The following is a 23,050-nucleotide window of genomic DNA, read 5'->3' as shown; positions in this document are numbered from 1 at the left end:
AGATATACATCAATGCATGCGGTGTCAACAATACGGACACACTAAAAATTATTGCAACAGAAGCCCAGCTTGCGTCAAGTGCGCAAAAAACCACTTAACTATACACTGCCCATATTCTGGAAAAATAGAAAAAGTTAAATGCTACAACTGTAACGGAAACCACCCAGCCAGCTATAAAGGATGTGAAGTAAGAAAACAATTATAACGTAAACTGTTCCCGCCCCTACGAAGCAGGACAATCACTAACACACAAGCCCAACAGGACAGCACAAAACCTGAAATAATACCAAATACAGAGCAAGCAACAAACACCAAACCCATCAGCACCAACACCATTGGTGGTCTAAGCTACGCTCAAGTAACCAGCCAATCAACACATACACACAACCAATACCACAGCAATAGTAACAACGACACTGCAGAAATCAAAGAACTGCTCAAACAATCCATAAAGAACACCGAAATGCTAACCAGAATGATAAGCGAACAAAACGCAGTACTCAGACAGCAAACCCAACAAATCACAGTCATGCTACAACTAATTACAAACGTGCTAAGCAAAAAATAAAAAACGGACACTCTAAAAATAGCAGCCTGGAACTCAAACGGCCTACAACAACGGGCCCTCGAAATTAAAACATTCATATACAGTAACAATATAGACATACTACGTGTCTCAGAAACACATTTCACTACAAAAAGCTACTTGAAAATACCATACTACACCATATATGATACCAAACACCCCTCAGGAAAAGCTCACGGAGGGACAGCAGTGATAGTCAGAAACGATATCAAACATTATCTACACAGCCAAGTTAACAAAGAATATTTACAAGCAACCACTGTTACAGTTCAAACTAGCAGCAACTACTTCCAGTTGTCAGCAGTATATGTGCCTCCGCGACACAAAATAACAACACAAATGTGGGAAGAATACTTCCAGGACCTAGGGGACAAGTACATCGCAGCGGGAGACTACAACTCAAAGCACACGCTTTGGGGGTCAAGAAACATTACACCTCGAGGTAGAACACTGGAAAAATACATTAAAAATAATAACCTCAATATATTATCCACAGGAACACCGACACATTGGCCGACTGACCTGAACAAAAAACCAGATCTTCTGGACTTTGCAGTTACAAGGGGACTAAACACAAATAAACTAAAAATAACACCCAACCTCGAGCTCAGCTCCGATCATATACCCATAATAATTGAATACAGAAACAAACCAATTCACTATAGCAAACCAGAAACACTATGCAACAAAACCACCAAATGGCAAACTTTCAAAGAAATAATAGAAAGCAAAATAAACTGCAACATCCCGTTAAAAACTTCTGAACACATAGAACAGGCAGTAGCAACATTGACAGCAACTATTCAGGAAGCAGCAAGGACAACCACTACTCCCGAACCAACCAGCAGACAAACAATAACAATCCCGCAAGAAATACTCGACAAAATCAAAGAAAAAAGAAAAGCAAAAGCAAAATGGCAAAAATACAGAACCCGAGAAAACAAAAAACACTTAAACAAACTTGCAAAGGAAATAAAAAACAAAATAAAGGAGCACAACGATAACGAATTCGCAAAGTTCATATGGACACTCTCCACACACGAGAACACCAATTATTCACTATGGAAAGCCACGAAAAAAATAAGGAAGCCAATAATACCCGTCCCGGCAATCAGAAAAGCAGATAACACATGGGCAAGAAGCAACGAAGAACAAGCTGAAGAATTCTCCAACCACCTCTGCAACACATTCACACCACACATTATCAACAACAGCAACCTCAAAAGTCATACGGAGGAGGATCCACAAACCACTACTACCACAGCCGACAAGGAATACACCATACCTAAAACATCGGCACAAGAAATTAGAAACATAATTGATAAAACAAAAAACAACAAAGCGCCAGGAATCGACCTAATCAATGGTAAAATGTTGAAAAACCTTCCGCCAAAAGCAATAAGACTAATGACAATAATATTCAATGCAATTCTAAGAATTCAATACTTCCCCAAACCATGGAAATTAGCACAAATCAAAATGTTACATAAACCAGGCAAAGACCCGCACCAAACTGCATCTTACAGACCAATATCACTGCTCCCAGTATTTTCCAAAATACTGGAAAAGATAATATACGACCGCATAAAACCAATAATAGAGACAAAAAAACTAATACCGGATCACCAATTTGGTTTCAGAAACAAACACTCCACGATAGAGCAAATGCACAGGCTTATAAACGAAATAATAGTAGCACTAGAAAACAAGGAATACTGCACAGCCCTCTTTATAGACATAGAGAAAGCATTCGATAAAATTAACCATGAAAGTCTACTACAAACAATTAGGAAACAATTCCCGGAGCAAATACACCACTTAATAAAATCCTACCTAAGCAGCAGAACCTTCGTAATAAAAATCAAGGACACACATTCTCAAGTTAAAGACATCAAGGCCGGGGTACCACAAGGAAGCGTCCTAGGCCCAATACTATACACATTATACACGGCGAACATACCAACAACTACCAACAGCACAGTATTGACATTCGCGCACGACACAGCTATACTAGTCAAGCATACTAACCCAGAAACGGCAGTCAAAATACTACAAGAACATATCATAAAAATAGAAAATTGGCTACAAGAAAAACAAATAAAAGCAAACCCCAATAAATGCAACCATATTACATTCACGCTACGAAAAAAGATACCACCAAACATCCTATTGAACGGCACGCATATAACGCAAACAAAGCATGTCAAATACCTAGGACTCCACTTAGATCAAAAACTCACCTGGAAACTACACATCAAATCAATAGTAGAAAAAATACAGAAAACAAGGAGACAAATGCATTGGCTAACAAGCCGAAAATCCAAACTAAGCACAGAAAACAAATTAAAAATATATAAAACGATCATAAAACCAATCTGGACGTACGGAATACCACTATGGGGGACCGCAGCAATGAGCCATATAAACAAAATAGAGGTAATACAGGCTAAAATCCTCAGAACAATAGTAAACGGACCTTGGTACGTCAGAAACGAAGACATACGGAGGGACCTGGGAATCCCAACGGTCAAGGAAGAAATTAGCAGATACTCCGAGAAATACAAATCAAGAATAGCAACACACCCAAACCGGTTAGCTGCGGAAACATACAAAACCATAAACATGGACAGAAGACTAAAAAGGAAGCACCCAGCAGACCTTATAAAGGACATAACCTAACAAATACGAGGATGGTACCCCGCTGGGGGTAGCCACCAACATGCTAATTTAACTGTTAAAAAATTCCACCAAATGTCCAAATTGGACAAATTATGAATTTTAATATATAAATAAAAAAAAGGGGGTCTTCCCAAAGTTTCAAAGGGAAGGTTCCGGTGTTCTTTCATCCCCGACACGGCCATTCTGACTATCACACGTCCTCGGGTGTAACTAAAATATTGAGTTTTTCTAACATTAGACTCGATAGAATTAACATTATTTACAACTTGACTAAATGTCCAAATAAGCCAAGGGTCCAGTGTAACAACAAAATTCTGTTCGGAGGCTTGACAACAAGGAAATAAAGAGATTAAAAATTAGTAACGTTATGATTAGTATTCATGGTGATAGTTGCATCCTGTGGGTTATCAGTCGGATCGTAACGGCATGATGGACCATTCTCGATTTCGTATGCAAATGAATCTCGGTTTTCTAGATCGTATGAGCACATAGAGCTTCGTTCCACGGTCTCACTGAGCTTTACCATATTGTCGCCCCAAGAAGCGTGCAAACTACATCACATGTTCCCAATGAGCTTTATTACATTATCGCTCCGAGACGCAAGTGAAATGCCTCACAGGGTCTCACTGAGCTATATCACATTACCGCTCCGAGCCGCAAGTGAAATGCCTCACAGGGTCTCACTGAGCTATATCACATTACCGCTCCGAGACGCAAGTGAAATGCCCCACGGGGTCTCACTGAGCTACATCACATTACCGCTCAGAGACGCAAGCGAACTCGCTCTGCCGGGTGTTATTGGCATAGTGCTGCTGATCTTCCGAGATCGAAGTACTCATATCGTCGTGGTCACTGTTATTGCCATCACTACAGACATCCAACTCAGCAGGGATACGACTATTTAGTGCTTTCCTCAATCTGTCGTGACTGTACTTATATGATCGCTTACCGTCTAATGTCTTTAAGATATACCTGTCTCCTTCCAAAACTTCTGCTATTACAAGTGGACTTCTAATTTTTGGATCTAATTTGGTTCGGTTTCTTTCCTCATTTTTGCATAATACGAAATCACCAAGATTAAACCTAACCGCTTTAGCTTTAGTTTTGTCGAATCTATCCTTATCATACCTAGCATTAGTTTCCATCCCCTTTATTGCCTGTCGTCTTATATTGGAGATATCGATATTTTTTGATGTTATCGAGTAGCAACAAGTCGTATGGTCTTGCTGTTCTAATGATTAATAGTTCTAATGGGCTCAAATTAGTCACGCGGTTGGTGGTGCAATTCGAAGCCAAATGTATTTCCCCGATCGCGTCTTGCCATGGCCGCCCGGTCGTCTCTACTATTGTAAACATGTTTTTTTAATGTACCCATAACACGCTCTACCTATCCATTGGCTCTACTAGCACCGGTCGCTATCAAGTGAACTTTAATTGGTTTGCTTTCACAGAACTTTGAAATTCTTTACCTGTAAAACATCTTCCTTGATCCGCTATTATCCGGCAGGGACTGCCGAATAACAATATAGTGGACTTAAGTGTTTTGATGGTGTTAAGGGAATCTATTTTACGGACATGATGCAGGTATACGAATTTCGTGAAAGCATCTACCAAAACAATGACGTATTCTTTGGAGTCATTTTTGCCGCTTAGCTTGCCCGTTATGTCCACGTGCACTGTATGCCACGGTATGCTGGTCTTGGGTATAGGGTGTAGTTCAGCTTGTATCTTACCCGAACTTGCCTTCGAAACTCGACAAGCAACTCGACAGTTCTCTACGAATTTGCGAACATACTTCGCCATTTCTTCGAACCAGTAATACTTTGGGATAAGCGTCTTATCCCAACCCAAGTGCATAATTGACTGATGCACATGGTTAATAACAGACCATCTAAAGCCTCTCGGGACAATGGGCAAGCAGAGGGTTCTGCCCCTCCACTGCACTTTGCGGTAAAGGATACCTGAAAGCAACTCATAAGTATTCGCGATATCTTCCGCGAGCTCGTCGTTTCGTAGTTTGCGGGTGATTTCTATAATTTGAAGATCGCTACGTTGTTCGGCTAGTAACCAGTGTTCTGATATTTCGGCCAGATTGATTTCTTTCTCCGCGATTTTATCAATCTTACGGTGATTCGTGATTCGGTAAGTCTACGGGGTTTCGTGAAAAGAAATCTATGTGGGCCATTCGCTTACTTTCCCGATACATAATGTCAAAATAAAAGTCTGCAAGTAAGCCCACCACCTGTGGTCCCTGTCATTTAAATGTACTTTATTACTCGACGCTTTCAACGAGTTGCAATCCGTGACGACAAGAAATTCCCGTCCATGTAGATAGTGATGGAAATGCTTGACAACGTTTACTACTGATAACGTCTCTAGTCCGTAGGAATGATACCTAGATTCCGCGGGGGTAGTTCTTTTACTGTAATACTCTATTACTTCATTCTTACCTTCGACTTGATGCATCAAAATCGCCCCGTAACTCTCCGAGCTAGCGCCAGTATATAGTTCTATCGGGTAATTGGGGTCGAATATCATTAGCACCGGCGCGTTGGTCAGGGCGGAAACTACCTGTTGTCTTATTTTCTCGTGCCTATCTGTCCAAGTTATATTTCCGTTACCTGAGGTGAGCGCATACAGAGGTTTCATCATCTGTGAGAATTTAGGGACGAACCTTTAGAAGTACGGAGCTAACCCTATGAACTGCCTGAACTGTGTGACAGTCGTTGGCGCAGATAAAAAAAGTTTAAGGTGTGTATTTTACTCGGGTTGGGACGAACCTCTCCGTTATGAATTACATATCTCAAATAGAGCACCGATGTCTTTAGAAAAGAACATTTTGCAAAGTTAAAAGAGAATCCGGCTTTTACGAGGGTATCTAATACGGTGCTCAATCTTTCCAAAGCTTGATCTATCGTGTCGGCAATAATTAGGACGTCATCGAAATAAATAACAACGTACGAATGAGCGAGGTCGCCTAAGGCCTTGCGAATGGCCCTCCGAAAGACGGACGGTGCATTTTTTTCAGTCCAAACGGCATCGTTATGTACTCATATTGTCCGTCGGGGTAACGAACGCTGTATACTCCGTTGAATTAGGATAAATAGGAATTTGGTGAAACCCGCTGACCATGTCCAGGCTAATAAAATATCTCGCCTCTTGCAATTTCGCGATTTGATCTGTAATAAGGAGTAAAGGGTACCGGTCAGCGACCGTATTTTGATTTAGCTCTCGGGGATCTACTCATAATCTATCTGAGCCGTTTCTCTTCTTCACGAGTTACGTAGGATTCGCGAATGGCGAATTACTGGGCCTTATGATCTTTGCTTTAATTAAAACGCTTATTTTCTTACGTACCGCTCTTCGCTCCTCCTCGCTAAGTCTATAAGGATTTCCTCGTACGGTGATGTTAGGATTAATTAATCGTATTTCTAACTTGCCTGTATTTACGCGAATGCGTAGGAAACCCGTAACGAATGAATCTTTGAATTTGTCGAGAAAAGAAATTGATCGACTATTATTATTAGCATGTACATCAGTGTCAACTTCACTAACGTCGATCTCGTTTGCAGCAGTTTCATTACAGACATTAATTATTTTTGTTTTACACATAGCGAGGCTATTTTCTGTAATGTTACGTCAAAACCCTGACTTAGAGTTCCACAACTAATCGCGATATCATATTTTAAATAACTATCAGCAAGGACATGAGAAATTGTCTTCAATGTAAAAATCATTAATACACACAATGAACAAGTGGGAGGTTTATGTTTAATACAGTATGTTTAATATCTCCTACTCCTCGCATTACTAATATGTCAGTCATTCTTTTGCCAGAAAATCTCGAGGCTACGGACTCCTTAATTAGTGAACACTCGGCTCCAGAATCGGAGTAAAATGGAAACTACTCACCCAGATGACTTGATCTACCCGTTGACGCTTCCAGTACGTAGAAGTTGACTCGCCACTCGTTATTGAAATTATAATTTCCTTCCATAATTAGGTTGACAGCTGCGCCCCATGCAGCGGGGTCGGAGCACGCGATTTAAGGGTTAAAACGTGGTAGCGAAAAATTGTTAGGTTTCACACTCGATTTTTGCACTAGCAACTGAATTAACTCGCGCACGATGGTCGTAAGTTCTAGCACTGTTATAATCAGCACTGATCCCACTTCTGATGTCGGGTACACGTTAGGATTAGAGATAGGGGTGTTCGATGAATCTTCATTGGAATTAGCCATCGGTGCGGTGTAACAAGGATACAGTTTATTAACACAAGTTAGATGTATTACAGCATCGGTAGTTAATCACAATGTTTAGATACTCGCGGCACTAATGATAATGGTGTCAGGTTCGATAACGAATCCGCGGTCAACGGGATGCCGAACTTTATCCTTTGTGAGTGTCTAAGTTGTACTTGAGGTTAATGCACAGAGCAATCACTACGTATCTGAGAGTTACTTGAATCGTCGTTGAAATCATACAGGAGAGTGACTCTCCGTCACGGTGACGCTGTCGAGGAAAAATATATGGGGTGTGTCTAAGGGCACGAGCTCATCGGATTCGTGGAGAAAAGTCTTCATTCGAAAAGTGAGGGAAATTGACGTTACTGTTAATTGATCAATTTCCATGTTGGTGGTTAGAGAAGGACGTTAGCTGTCCTTGGGAAAAGCTGCCAGTGGGAAGCGTTCGTGGAAGGATAGATTTCTCTTATCTTCCAGTAGTTGGGACAAAGACTATTTGTCTATTTGAAGTACTTTATATAACTGAAACTTAAGATTTATAACGGGTCCTCGGCCAGCTAAACATATACTGTGAAGATGCGTTGGCATCTGGCAATCATCTTATCCGAAGGACAAAGTTTGCGTGTGGCGAGCCACGGGGCAGAAATCGTTGAAATGTTTACCGTCGTGCCCCGTCCCAAGTATTTCTTTATGACACTTTATAAAATGTCAACGTAACATTTTTTTAGACGAATCCATATAGATTTATTTAGCCATTATTTGAATCGGCATCAGGACAATATACAATTATTTTTCTACAATAACTTATTAGGGAATTCAATCTGAAATATGATAAAATTTTTCGTTAGCACTTAAGGTAAACATCAATGAAATCCATTGAAATAATTTTAATGCTTATTCAAAACTTACTAACTTTTAGGAATACTTTTAAGGAATACGTTAGGAATACCTTTTTGTAGACTATCGGAAGTGCTTGAAAAATCGTGCGTAGTATTATTGGACAATTATATATGCATATGTATATATGTAAAATGTATATACTAACTAGTTTTAAACTCATTCGAAACCCAAATATTTAGGTTTCTTCCATTATTTAAGCATTTCAAATATATATATATATATATATATATATATATATATATATATATGTTTAGTTATTTAGTTATACAAATATATACATAAATGAAAACAAAAATATAAAATAAGAAAATTAAAAAATATTTGTACATTATCTTTTTTAATTGTAGAAGGAAAGTGTATTATATGAAAAGACATTTTATATACGCAATCTATATTGTTAAAATAGAAAAAAAGAAAAACACAGAAATATGCTTTAATGTTTGACTTTGCGATGAACATACATATATATCTATATTAGCAATAATTAGAGTTATTTTCTGAATCATACTTATTAATATTAATCTTTGTAATATACTACTCACATTACCATAATTATTTATATTTTCCTTTTCGAAGTTGTGTTTTCATTTACTATTCTTGCCTGTTTAAATCATGATATTCTCTTATCAATTAATTTTTAATTGTAAAGGGAACTTTATATGTATTGATACAACGAACATTTATCATTTTATTGTGAACATTTTCTGTATCTTGCGTTACAGATGGATTGCCACGTCACAATTCCAGCCAACAGATGCGCGACGTGCTTTTCCGTGCTTCGATGAACCAGCGTTGAAAGCCACGTTCAAGATCAGCATTGCACGACCGAAGAACATGACATCTATCTCGAACATGCCTAGAATGGGGGAACCTATGCCAGTGTAAGTGACTAAACTACTTAACACGTCTATAAAGGAAATGGTTTCGCAAGACACGCGATGCATTTGGACCGTTTAGTTGATTGACTTTACCTCGATTACTTGAAGATTATGAGATATTTTCGCAATCGAATCAAATGTATAGGATTATTCGAGAAGTTCATAATTTTGTCAAGTTATTTGCATCCAGACTGTCCAAATCCGTAGACGAGATGTGTCGTAATTAGACTTTCAAAAATCAATCATTAGTTCTTGTTACCCCCATTTATATTATTCTATTTTATCAACTAAATAATTATTTTATTTAAATAATGTTGTGTTTCAAGGTCTAATCTTTGATATATAAATTATTATTATATAACATATAGTTTTATGTGTAGGCACGTGCATGTGTGTGCGCGCGCGCGATTATGGTATGTATATAAATTGGATCAAAAAGATTATGATTTAGGTGTCTCAATAGATTATAATAATCTTTTTTCATTGGGTACTAGGTTGAATCGGTTTTTATAATTTAATTACCTAAATTTCAAATAAAAATTTTTTGAGCTTCAATTATATGAATCTTCTGATAGTGACTGATAGAACACACAAAGCATGCGCATGACTGGTAATTTAACATGACACGGATGTAACATTCTTACTACTTGCGGCATTTCAACGTAGACATAATTTGTAGAACCAATAAAGGCTCTGTCTATTAACTGTGTAATCAATTTGCTTGCGCAAAGCGTGTTGTTTAAGTTAATTGTTCTGTACTGTTCTTTGTTCATTAGATTCCATAATGCAATTGACAATGAAAAAATTCCTTTACGATCAAGAAGTAAGGGAATAACAGAATAATTTAACATTTCGATACAGCAGAAACTTTATAATAAAATTTGTATTGATGGGAAATAAGTTTTTGCCAATCTTATGATCGTTACTTACGTATTATTTTATTTCATATATCAAATATATTTTTCATGAATCTTTTTTATAAGATTCTAATATTCTTGATTTGAAAAATTTTTAAAAGCTTCGATTATTATGAATTTGGTAGCAATTACGAATTTTCTGTCTTATTAAATTATTTAAATATTAAAAATGAAATGAATATTGAAAAAAATATATATGATACTACTCGTTTTTTCTAAAACATTCTGACGTGCTTGATTTTATTACGAGCTGAATTCGAACAACGCTAAAGACCGACGGGGGTATTTTAGGGAATACGATTACAATATTAGTATAGGCCTTGTAATTTTGATTAATGTAGTCGACACGAATCAAACGATAAAGTCATATCTAATGGATTTGTCCAACTATATTGTAAAGGATTGCTGGGTAGAATGTTAGATTTTAAATAATCATATTCGAATCTACGCGACAACACAGTTATCTATATATGTATCTGTGTTGAAATCAGAAAGGTTGTTACAAGTGTGTATATGTCGTGGATAAAGGAGTATAATTGCGCGTTACATGACTGTTTAGATGGTATTTTACGCACTGACAATGTGAGAACCAAGAACAATTTCAAAATAATGTCGAACAGAATTTATACTGACATGCGTATTCTGTATAATTAACGATTGATCAAGAAAACAGAACTTTAGTCCGATCTTATTGCACTGACTCTTAACAGTCTTAGGCGGCCCTCGGGCGTTTAATATATATTGTCGATACTTCAAGGTTCCTAATTAAAAGAACCAATATCTATTGTGAATATTTATTGATAAACCACATTTTCGTAGAGGATCTTGAAATATTGATAATATTGTTGATCGTCTGAGGGCACCCTTAACAAATGCGACGCAATGTCACACAGTTGATGTTCAGCCCGTTCTGTCTGAGAATCGTGACTTTTTGGCTCCTTATACATGTATTATGAGAATCTTAAATTCACAGTAGGGATGGATCAAGAATTTATCGTATGCACATGGAAAAGGTCATTCTGCAAGATTTTCGAGAATGGAACTCTCCGAATATATATCATGAATAGTCGCGACTGTGCCATTTTATTGCTTATAATTAGATAAATGTTTAGGATACAAGCGTTTCTATTTCCTGCGTCCTTTTTAAGAAACGTACAGAGTGTAGATGAAGGATGTTCTCCATCCCCAACAATTTAATAAATTTTACAAAAATTTAGACTATTACGAGTCCTGTAGTAAGGTTTTTCTGTGTCAAAAATTGTTTTCTTAAAAAATGTAATAATTCATAGATACAAACTCACAACAATATGTGATAGAAGAGTATCTGCATTATTACTACTTTAATAGAAGTATCTTCTGTGTAATAATAATAATAACTATATATCTATACGATAATTTCTTTCTTCAATAAGATATAATTTCTCTCTAATATTATTGTGACATAATTGATACTTATTATCACAATTACTTAGTAAATTTCAATGTATTTGAAGTAGTCACTTATTTCCCAACAATCTAAAAACGTTGTGAGATGCTTGCTTAGAATCAAGTTATATAATTGTTTAAATATAACAAGCAAAATAAATAATGTTACATTAAAATAGTACTAAATTTCAAATATTATCTGTTTTGCGGAATGACAAATTTAACATTTCAACTGCTAAACTTTTTAAAACAGGACTCAGTGATATAATTATAATAAAGATAATATGGTATAAATATAAAATCACACGACTAAACTGATATAAATATAGAATACATGGGAAGTTAAATATAGATATAGTTTAATTCATATATGTATCTATATTTTATAATAAATTTAAATTGATCTTATATGAAACAAATACAAAAAATATATAGAATATAATATTAACTATATAATAAAATATTAATTATGTAATCCAAATTTTCGTGTATGATGTTAATTGGAAAATGTTCGTTGCTAAATTTTAGATGAAAGAAGCAAAAAGTATTTAACTGACAGAAGGGCTAGAAAAAGATGTTGAATATTATAAATCTATAACGAAATGAATAATTATTTACTTATATATTTTTTTACCTGTACCCTTCTTTCATGCGGGTTACTATTGATTTTATAAAATTCTCGCATCCATTTGTGAAATTTCTTCCCATGACAATCTTATTGTGGCTCGCAATTCATTTCTATTGTCTCGCATGTTTATTTTTAATTTTTTCATATTTTCCATAAATTTTGTATCGTATAGTACATCTTTCTTCTTTAATTGTAATCAGGCCTGGCTTACCAACATACGTGTGGGACCATTATGAACGCTCGGTGCCGATGTCCACTTACCTGGTTGCTTTCATTGTTTCGGATTTCGAAGTGCTGAAATCCGAATCTGAACACTTTAGAGTTTGGGCACGGATCGACGCTATCGAGCAAGCACGCTACACTTTAGACATTGGCCCGAGAATACTCAAATATTACGAAGACTATTTCAAGATTAAGTTTCCCTTGCCCAAGATGGATACTATTGCTCTACCTGATTTTTCAGCAGGAGCTATGGAAAACTGGGGTTTGATCACTTGCAGGTGAGTTTGATCAACAATTATTTTTATCATTAAATTGTGTATTTTTATAGGGTATTTTAAAGCATATCGATTTTAATTCTATATACTCTGAATGACAGTTAGAGTTCATAACAAAAGAGACCTTCATTCATGTTTATCTTTTTTTAGAAATACGAAACAATACTCTGTCTACTTAAAACGTCTACTAACTATCTACTTAATTTTCAATATATTCCGATTTTTTTATAAGAGAATATTCATCATATTACACAATTACTGCATGGATATAGTTATTTCTAGTTATATCGAAGAATTGTATTTAAAACCGATTAATTGATATTCGGTAATATTTTTAAATTCTTCCCAAGTATTTTTGATTAAAGTCTTGTAATCTAAAAACTCTGTTAAGGAGATTATTAATTATTTAATTGATTCGTTATCTCTTATAGAAATTAATTTTCTGTATACACCAAAACAATTTCTTTACATTCTACATGTAACATGTTATGGAATGAAATTCGTTACGATATTTGGTAAGTGATATGATTGAATTTTTAGAGAAACTGCTATGCTATATCAAGAAGGCGTCTCGACCAGCCATAATCAGCAACGTGTAGCAACTGTAATATCTCACGAACTTGCTCATCAATGGTTTGGTAACTTGGTCACTCCAAGTTGGTGGTCGGATCTTTGGTTGAATGAAGGCTTTGCCAGTTATGTAGAATATATCGGTGTGAATGCAGTAAGTTGATAAATCCGGAAAAGAATATATAATACCATAAGATTATTTCGAATGAAAAATACAATACTTTGTCGTCTTCGACAGCTAATCGCATAACGGCAACTAATCTCTAATTTCAGGAAATATTTTCATATAATGTTTTCTAAGTATAAATCTTTATTGTTAGATATTCTTTCCGGGGTGCTGCTTGTTTGCAGATTTTCTTAATTTACAATTTTGTTTAAATACATTTCAATAAATAAAGTACCATATTAAATATAAAACACATATAGAACTATTTCTAAAAGGAAATCAGAAACATAAATAAATTATTGCATATAATAATAGTATGAAATACATTTATTGAAAAATTATTTGTTAAGATTGTTGAAAAACTCTTGCTATATAGAAAACAAGAAAAGGTCACACGTAATAGTCATTATAAAAATAATTTCAAATTAATTAATATTTTTTATATTAATAATTTTTAAATTAAATACTTTTTAGATAATAGCAATGGATTTCAAATAATATGAAGTTTCTCTATTTTGATAAAAGTAAAATATTTCCATTTAATAGATGGTAATAGACAGTACTATATAAAGTATACGTATATAAAGTATACGTATTTTCAACTTTCTTCTTATTTCCTTTTGGATTAAATCATTCGGATTCTTCATAGATTTTATCGGTTTAATTTTCTAGGTGGAACCAACTTGGAAGGTTTTGGAACAATTCGTTGTACATGAACTGCAAGATGTTTTTAGTTTAGACGCGTTAGAATCTTCACATCAGATATCGGTCGAAGTCGAACATCCCGATGAGATTAGTGAAATTTTCGACAGAATTTCTTACGAAAAAGGTATAAATAAAAGACGTTTTCTTTGTAATATGATATTATACAATATGATGATATAATTATAATAATATTTGAACAGGCGCTTCTATAATAAGAATGATGGATCATTTTCTTACTAACAAAGTGTTCAAGCAAGGTCTAACGAATTATTTGAATGAAAAGTAAGTATAAGGATAATAATTTAATTTTCGCATTTATTATTCAGATTTCGGACCAAATTAGGATACGTTTGGAAAGACAATGACTCTTGTACAAAAGGTTAGTTAACGTACTTTAGATTAGAAGGTATTTTTAGTATAACCACTTTCTTTTTGATTAAGATTTATTTTATGTGTCATTAATCTAGATTTTGTGTTAGCTTATAATGTTTTCGATAATGTTTTTCTTGATTTCCTCAACATTTCTAAATTCAAGGTCATGTCAAGGTCATAGTATAGAAGATTGTTGAATTTGTCCTGACATCAGCTATATTACTTTGAAGTCAAAAATACATAGTATTATCTAAAACGATGAAAGTATCCTTGGCTTTTTGTCGAGAAAATATGTTTTGGAAATTTGCCCATTACAATGTGTTGCCGACTTAAAACTGTGTAATTTTTGTTTCCAATAGTTTTTTGACAGATTATTGGAAGTGCCTGAACATGGGCGCACGTTACATGGCATATCTTATATATATATAATCAATTATATATTATTAATGCCTTTTTAAATATCTCAAATTACTTCTACTCCATATTATATATCTTAAAGTTAAAATATAATAGTTATATGAAAAACGATTTCAATTTATTAAATTTGAAGTGAAAAAATAGGACCTATAGGCGTCTGAGAGTGAATAGGGCAGAAATAGTTAATTAACCCAGCGATAAAATGATCTGACAAATGGATAATGACAAAACAAAACAAAACAAAACAAAGTGTTTAACCCTTTCGCTTCGAGCGCCGCTTATAGGCGGCACCCGCGAAATGACATGTGGATACGAGCGCCTCTTATAGGCGGCGACCACGCGATGACTCCTGGGTCCGGCACCCCATATATCCGCCATCCAAATGATGCATATACAAGTGCTATCTGTAGTCAATAATATATTTTTTCGTTATCGGCAGAACATCTGTTGATTTTATTGACATATTGGATTAATCACTTTTTAAAGTTACTCATTGTTGAAACAACATCAGAACGTTTCACGTAATATATTTCAAACATTCAAACGATCGTATACTGTTTCATGCTAAGAAATTTATTAAATCATCTGACAGTGAAACGATATTTCATACACGGTTCTTACAGGAATTATTGTTATTTAAGACTTAGGGAAACATATATACAGCAAACACGCACACTGTGTGTTTCTGGCACGCGTTTCCGTTCAGTGACAGTACTTTGGCGGACTGGATTGCTGAAGCGAAAGGGTTAAACAATTCACTTCGAAATTGAGATTTCGTGTCTTATACACAATGCGTTACTGCAGTCGCGTCTTCCTTAAAATTGATTGTAACACCGGTTATAATTTTGAGGTATATGGGATGAGCGTAATGTGTGTGAATGTGTGTATGCGTGTATGTTTAAAATGTCTTGGTCTCGCTATTTAAATCTGAAACAGAATACATAATATAACAGTTAATGATGATAATATCTATTTAAATTTAGATATACTTTATACTTGTAAAATTTTGTTGTGGAGCGAAGGATTAATATATAAAACTAAAATCATGATTCGTACTTTTGTAACAGAGCGTACCGAAGTGCCGAGCAAAATGATTTATGGGATGCTTTGACAAAACAGGCGCACAAAGACAACGTTCTCGATCCAACGATAACGATAAAGCAAATTATGGATACCTGGACTCTCCAGACTGGTTTTCCAGTGGTGACAGTTATTCGAGATTATAACACTAGTTCAGCGACATTAACGCAGGTTTGTTACAAATAAAAAGATTGGAAACCACACAGGAAAGAAAGAAGTCCATTTTTGTTAATTTTAACTTAATTAGTATTACTCTAATGTTTAGTCATAGCTAATATTTTTGATATTTCTTTAAGTATTCGGTTGAGTAACAAAATATATACATAATTCCAAAATTAAATGAGGAGATAGTTTAGTGGAAAATTGATGACAATATGTTAAATGAAAAAATTCATCTTCTTCATTTTCTACACTTTATGTCACATAGATTACGAGATCATTAGCGACGATGTTGCATCTGGATGGGTAATATTTTGGAGTATATATTTGTTTCTTTAAGGTAGTGTACTGTATTCTTTATGTAATGTTATGATGTTAGAGCTGCGTCTGGTTTTATGTTGTAAGTTTATCTTTATGCCGTGATCCTGTTCTTCTGCGCTCATATAAAACGTGGTCGGTTGTTAATGTTTGGTTTTGGGGTATATTGTACCGAGCAGACGCTGATCTTTTGACTAGGCATTCATGCGTTAATTTAGTATGTCCAGTCCTGAGCCAGGAAATTACAGTTCTTTCTTTTCTGTTCTCACTCTTACATGGTACTTGTTGACCAAAATGCTGAATTACATTATGAACTCTTGTTCCTTTGGTTTTATACCATCCTTCTTTTATGCTTATTTTTGTATTGTTTATTTGATCTTGACGTGGAATTAGATCGTTGGTTCAGTTTGTGAGAGGGTTATAACATTTTTAGCTGCATCATCGGCTTTTCTGTTGTCGAAGATTTTGATCACACTTGTGGACTCCGGTTAGATGGCAAAGTTTTGTAGGTTATTGATAAGTGCAAATTTCCGAGCTTTCACTATGGCAACATATGGCAATTTATTTTTCGTCGACGAAGGTCGATGTCAATTTCGGGAGGTTTTGTTTTAGTATTTTATCGCCTGTGATAACGGTATATCCCACTCCTGATTCTGATCTCGATGCGTCGATTTATTATTCGATTAGCATTTAATTCTAGGAATGTGATATTGTATTCTGTTCTGCCTGTTTGATTTTTCGGGAGATCAATAAGGTTGATCTTTGTCAGTGTAATCTTAATAATCCAGGGGGCTATTTTTGTTTGTTTTCTTTCAATGGTAGAAAACATTTCGATTATGGGTGATTATAGAATTTTATTAAGTCTAGTATAGGATAGGGTTGGTAATTTAGGTTTATTGTTGTGCAGTTCTCTGTCTCTATTGGAGAAGGTGTATGATATTCAAAGCGCATTTTGGGCTTAGTAACTTTCTCCTTAATGTTGATATATAACTGATGTCTAAAACTTAATACGTGTTACGACAAACCAATATCAACCAGGCCAACAAGAAAGAAGCTTATTATTACTATAAGATTTTATACAATTTGTTATTGTTGAGGTTATTAGGTATATAAAGAGAGAAAAACGCGTGGATAAAGTGTAAGATACAAAATATATATTTAATTTAATAGTGAAATACAGGAATACAATTTGAGCTGGTCCAGATCCGCACGCTAGCAGTGTTACTTTATAACTGAAAACCCCGAAGCCAACGTCGCCTGTCTACTGTTTATGGTCTGCCTCCCTGCTATTCTTTTGTCTATATGCTGTCGATGGCTTCAGCGCTTGAGAAAGCTAAAAAGACCAGATGTGGAGTTTTCCTAGAAGTGGTGACCACTTCAACAGTTATGTTTGTTTGAAGTCGTCAAATCTTTTTTTTTTTTTTTTTTATTTATTAGAATATTTACAATCAATTCTCGTTGAGAATTTTCAGTAACTTAGTTTGGCGTGATACAATGACATGGATTATAATAGTTTTATATTGTTGATTCTAGTAGGACTAATGGTTTAATCTAGTGGGTATTTTCTTTTTAGTCTGCGGATCTGGTCCGTCGTGTCCAGTAGTTGGGTGACTAGTGGGTTGTGGTGGTTGTTGACTCTTGTGCTATATCTGCTTCTGGACTTGTGTATTTCATCTTTGACTGTAGGTATCTTGAGGTCTCGGTGGATTGTTTCGTTGGTAACATACCAGGGTGCATTTAATAGGGATCTTAGCGTTTTCGATTGGAAGCGTTGGAGTATTTCAATGTTGGAGTTACTTGCTGTTCCCCATAGTTGGATTCCGTAGGTCCAGACAGGTTTTATTACGGCCTTGTAGAGGGTTATTTTGTTCTGTATGTTTAGTTTGGAGCGTCGGCCCGTGAGCCAATAGAATTTTCTTAGTTTTTCCTTTAGTTGCTTTGTTTTTTCGGAGATATGTTTTTCCCAAGTTAGCCTCCTGTCCAGGGTCATGCCCAGGTATCTTACGGAGTACTTGCTTGGGATTATTGTGTTGTTAATGGTGACCTGGGGGCAGGTTTGTTTTCGGAGCGTGAAGGTTACATGGGAGGATTTTTTTTCGTTTATTTTAAAACCCCATTTTTGGAACCACTTTTCCATGGAGTCGAGACTTCGCTGGAGAGTGGATGACGCAATTGCCGGGTCTGCGTGGGTAGCTAATAGTGCTGTGTCGTCGGCAAATGTTGCTATTGTTACCTCGTTTGATATGGGTAAGTCGGCAGTGTAGATGGAGAATAGTAGGGGTCCGAGGACACTACCTTGCGGTATGCCGGATTTTATTGGGAATGTTGCGGAAGTGGCGCCTAGACATTTAACTATGAATTGTCTGTTGGTTAGGTAGGATTTTAAGATGGAGTAGTATGGGTGGAGTAGGATTTTTTTAAGCTTGTAGAGTAGCCCTTCATGCCATACTTTATCGAATGCCTGTTGGATGTCTAGGAATACGGCTGAGCAGTATTTTTTCTTTTCAAGGGTTTGGCTGATCATGTGGGTTATGCGGTGGATTTGCTCTACTGTTGAGTGTTGTTTTCGGAAGCCGAATTGGTGATCTGGGAGAGTCTTCAATTCTTCTAGGAGTGGAAGGAGACGATTCGTGAGCATCCTCTCGAATAGTTTAGACAGGGTAGGTAAGAGACTGATTGGGCGATAGGAGCTGGTTTCATATGTTGGTTTACCGGGTTTGGGGATGAGGGTGATTAGTGAGATTTTCCACGCCTTAGGAAAGTGTTCAAGGCGGAGGATGGCGTTAAAGATTGATGCGATGAGTGCAATCCCTTTTATGGGAAGTTCCTTGATTGCTTTATTTCCTATTTGGTCGTGACCTGCTGCTTTCTTGGGGTTTAGGCGACTGATTGCTTCTATGATCTCTGCAGAAGTGAAGGGTTGAATAGGAGGGGACATTTGGAAGGGAGTGTGTGTGCAGGTATTCGGTGACGTCCGCTGCGGCTATGGAGGAATGGGGTTGGAATACTTCAGTCAAATGTTTGGCAAATAGGTTGGCTTTTTCTATAGGGCTACGCGCCCATCCACCCTGCGGGCGGCGGATTGGAGGTATTATTTGTGGGGGGCGCGTGAGTTTCCTGGAGGCTTTCCATAGTGAGTAGTTTGAGTCGGCTGTGGGGGACAGGCTGGCGAGGTATTTGTGAAAACGGTCATTATTGTAGTTCTTTATGGTTTTGGATAGTTTTGTAGTTGCGTTGTTTAGTTTGCGTTTGTCCTCCGGTGTTCTATGGGTCTGCCATATCCTTCTTAGTCTACGTTTTTCTGCTATTTTTTTTAGTATGTACTGGGGGTATTCGTGGTTGCTGGTGGACGTTTTTGCCGGTGTGGAGACGCGGATAGCGTTTATTATGCTCGCATTTAGGTATTCCGTGGCTGCTTTGATTTCATCATTGGTTTTTAGTGAGGTTGAGGCTGAAGTTGTGTGGGTAAAGACTTCTCTAAAGAGCTGCCAGTTGGTGTGTTGGTTATGAATGGAGCCATTAGGTGTATTCTCGATGATAGTTGAACTGACTGTTACTATCACGGGGGAATGATCAGAGGAGAGATCAGCCGAGGAATTGATTTGGACGTGTCTTGACGAGATATTTTTAGTTATGAAGAAATCAAGGAGATCGGGTATTTTGTTTGTGTCGGTGGGCCAGTGCGTGGGTTCGTATGTGGTAAGGTAGTTGAGGTTGTTGGTTAATATGCTGTTGAGGAGGTTTTTGCCTCTTACTGTAACCAGTCTGCTGCCCCATTGGGTGTGTTTAGCGTTGTAGTCTCCTCCGGCTATGAATTTGCTGCCCAGGGTGTCCAGGAAGTGGTCAAAGTCTTCTTTGGCGATGGGGTGTCTGGGAGGGCAGTATACAGCTGAGGTGGTGATTGTACCATGACAGTCTTCTATTGCTACGTTTGTTGCTTGGAGGTAGTCTTTCTGGAATGGTTGAAGTTCGTAGTGCTTGATGTTTGACTTGATTATGATTCCGGTGCCGCCGTGAGCCTTTCCGCTGGGGTGTTGGGTGTGGTAGAAGTTGTAGCCGTGTATTTTGAGATAGTTTTTGTCGGTGAAGTGGGTTTCGGATATGAGCATCACATCGATTTGCTGTTGTTTTAAGAATAGTTCTAGTTCGGCTTTGTGCTGAGCTAGACCGTTGGCGTTCCACAGGGCTATTCGCATTGGTTTTATTTTGCTTCTGTGCTTATGAATTTGTCCATGAAGCGTGTGAGTAGGGACAGCAAGTTGTTAATTTGCTCAGTTTGCTTCTCGATAAGTTTTTCGAGTCTGGTAAAGTTGTCTGTGCTTTGTGGGGTGGGAATTCTATTTTCTGTGTGTACACTGTGTGTTTTCGAGTTGTATGCGTTTCCTTGCGTTGCCTGCGCATAGGATACTGTTGGTGTGGTGAGTTTTTGGGGTTTAGGTTCTTGTATGTTTATGTCCTTGGGTCTCAGTTTTGGATACTTTATATTATGTAGCGATTTGTAGGCTGAGCATCCTTTGTAGTTCGCAGGATGCTCTCCTTGACAGTGGATACACTTGGCGGGGGTTTCCGGGGATTTAGTGCATTGGTCAGTGGGGTGATTACCTGCACATTTTACGCACCGGAAGTTGTGATTGCAGTATTTCTGCGTGTGGCCGTACCTTTGGCACCTCTTGCATTGTATTATTTCTTTCTTTACAAGAGGTGGCTCGAACTTAACTATGGAGTTCATCAGCCGATTGATATTGTAGATTTCTTTATTGTTTGTTTTTTGTTTTAGGTCTATAAAAAATAAGGATAGTGGGTTTTTTGTGATTCTATGCCTAATGTTACTGATGTTAGTTACTTCGTGGCCGTGATTTGACAGTTCGCATTTTAGTTCGTCTAGATCGACTGAGTGATGGATATTGCGTAGCACCACTCGAAATGGTCTTTCTTGTTTGAGCTGGTACGTGTGGAATTTGGCGTTTAACGTTTTTAATAGCTTGGTTAACTTTCTATAGGCGTCTGGGTGGGACGGCAGTATTTTCACTTGGTTGTTGTTAATCTTTAGCTTGTAGTCTTCTTTGCTGATGTCTTTTTCGATAGTTTTAATCATTGACTGTATGTCGATTACGTCGTTAATGAATATCGGTGGGGGAGGGGGAGTTCTTTGAGTATGGAGATTATTTACCTTTTCGGTTGTAATCATGGAGTCTTCCGTGGACTCCAGAATTGAGAATCTATTGTAGGTAGTCACTTGGCTGGCTGATGGTTTGGTTTGAATCTTGTTTACATTTGTCTTGGTCGGTTCGAGCTTTCGTTTTTTCGTGTGGTGGTCATTTACCAGGATAGTTGCGTTGCCCTCTTGCCACGGGGGAGGAAACATGGCGGTGTTATAGTTTTGCTCCGGGGAGCCTGTTGGAAATGATAAAGCCATCATCGAGCTAGTTAATTCTGTGTGAAAGAACTAGTCGAGAGGCTGTTAACCCCTGGCTAGGTTAGTTGGATTCGCTTTCGTCAGCTGGGCGTCACGTGGAGTTTTGTGAACTTCACAGGGCACTGGACACACGTCTGCACGTCTCGGCACTCAGCAGCAACTGGATGGTCACTTGCTGCTTTGTGGACTTTGCCGGGCACGTCTGCACGCCTCGGCACTCACGAACGAACTGTCGTCAAATCTTGCGAGCGATTTTTGACACCCTTTTACTTAACCAATTTTCTTCAAACCTTGCGCCCAGATTCATCTTACATGACGTTTCGACCGTTCGCGGGGAGACGCGATCTCGAAGAAACGCCCCAACGGGAGTCGTAAATTCCCGTTACGATTTGAATAATCGACGCCACTTATTCCCTATTTCGATTAAGATAATAGGGGTGGTTGAATGAGTATAACGCTGATATTAACAGATTATAATATATATATTTTTTCAACAATCCAATATCTTCAACATTTGATTCAATGGTGCGTATGTTAAATGCCAAACTACGAGTGAGTACGACCTGAAACTCTTTTTGTATTGACGACTGTGATGATGTGACTTCTGTCGATTGACTGTCTTCGACTTGACTGTGATGATTGATTGTTACTTTTAAGCTTTAACTGTTACTGTTACTCGAACTGTTTGTAGAACACGTTTAGAAATGTGGTCACTGTTCTGTAGTGTAGCTCAAGTTCAGAGAACAAGTCTAGAGATCAAATGAAGTTCGTTCTCGTATTATCACGGAGGAAAGTTCGGCGCGGGTGTGCCTTTTGAACTAAGCACGCGAATTCGTTGTTCAAACTTTTCGTTAGGAAAGTGAGAGTAACGATCTGCAATGCCCATTGGTTATAGCCAACGTTAATGAATGAAGATAGGAGCTACTAACGTAGCTCATGGGTGACATTGATCATGGGAAAAACCAGTTTTTCCCGTTAGGTAAATACCCGCTTTAACACTAAACCTATCGGCGCGGTCAAATTGACCGTTCTCGCGACTGCTACATAAATTGAACCATATTTAAACTTTATCATATCGCTTCATAATTTCTGAC

General features: G+C 37.1%; 1 protein-coding gene across 1 annotated transcript in view; it reads left to right on the top strand.

Moving 5' to 3' along the window:
• Nucleotides 1–23,050, top strand: part of LOC126917601 (aminopeptidase N) — a 57,953-nt gene that overhangs the window by 20,647 nt on the left and 14,256 nt on the right. The window contains exons 3-8 of the mRNA XM_050724649.1: nt 9,131–9,289; nt 12,457–12,756; nt 13,294–13,477; nt 14,162–14,318; nt 14,395–14,476; nt 16,051–16,234. Coding sequence (XP_050580606.1) covers nt 9,131–9,289; nt 12,457–12,756; nt 13,294–13,477; nt 14,162–14,318; nt 14,395–14,476; nt 16,051–16,234 — 1,066 coding nt within the window. The remainder of the gene's footprint in view (nt 1–9,130; nt 9,290–12,456; nt 12,757–13,293; nt 13,478–14,161; nt 14,319–14,394; nt 14,477–16,050; nt 16,235–23,050) is intronic.

The sequence above is a fragment of the Bombus affinis genome, chromosome 1 (assembly GCF_024516045.1).
Source record: "Bombus affinis isolate iyBomAffi1 chromosome 1, iyBomAffi1.2, whole genome shotgun sequence".
NCBI lineage: Eukaryota > Metazoa > Arthropoda > Insecta > Hymenoptera > Apidae > Bombus > Bombus affinis.
Note: the sequence above shows the minus strand (reverse complement) of the source record. Positions and strands in the feature narration are given on the sequence as shown.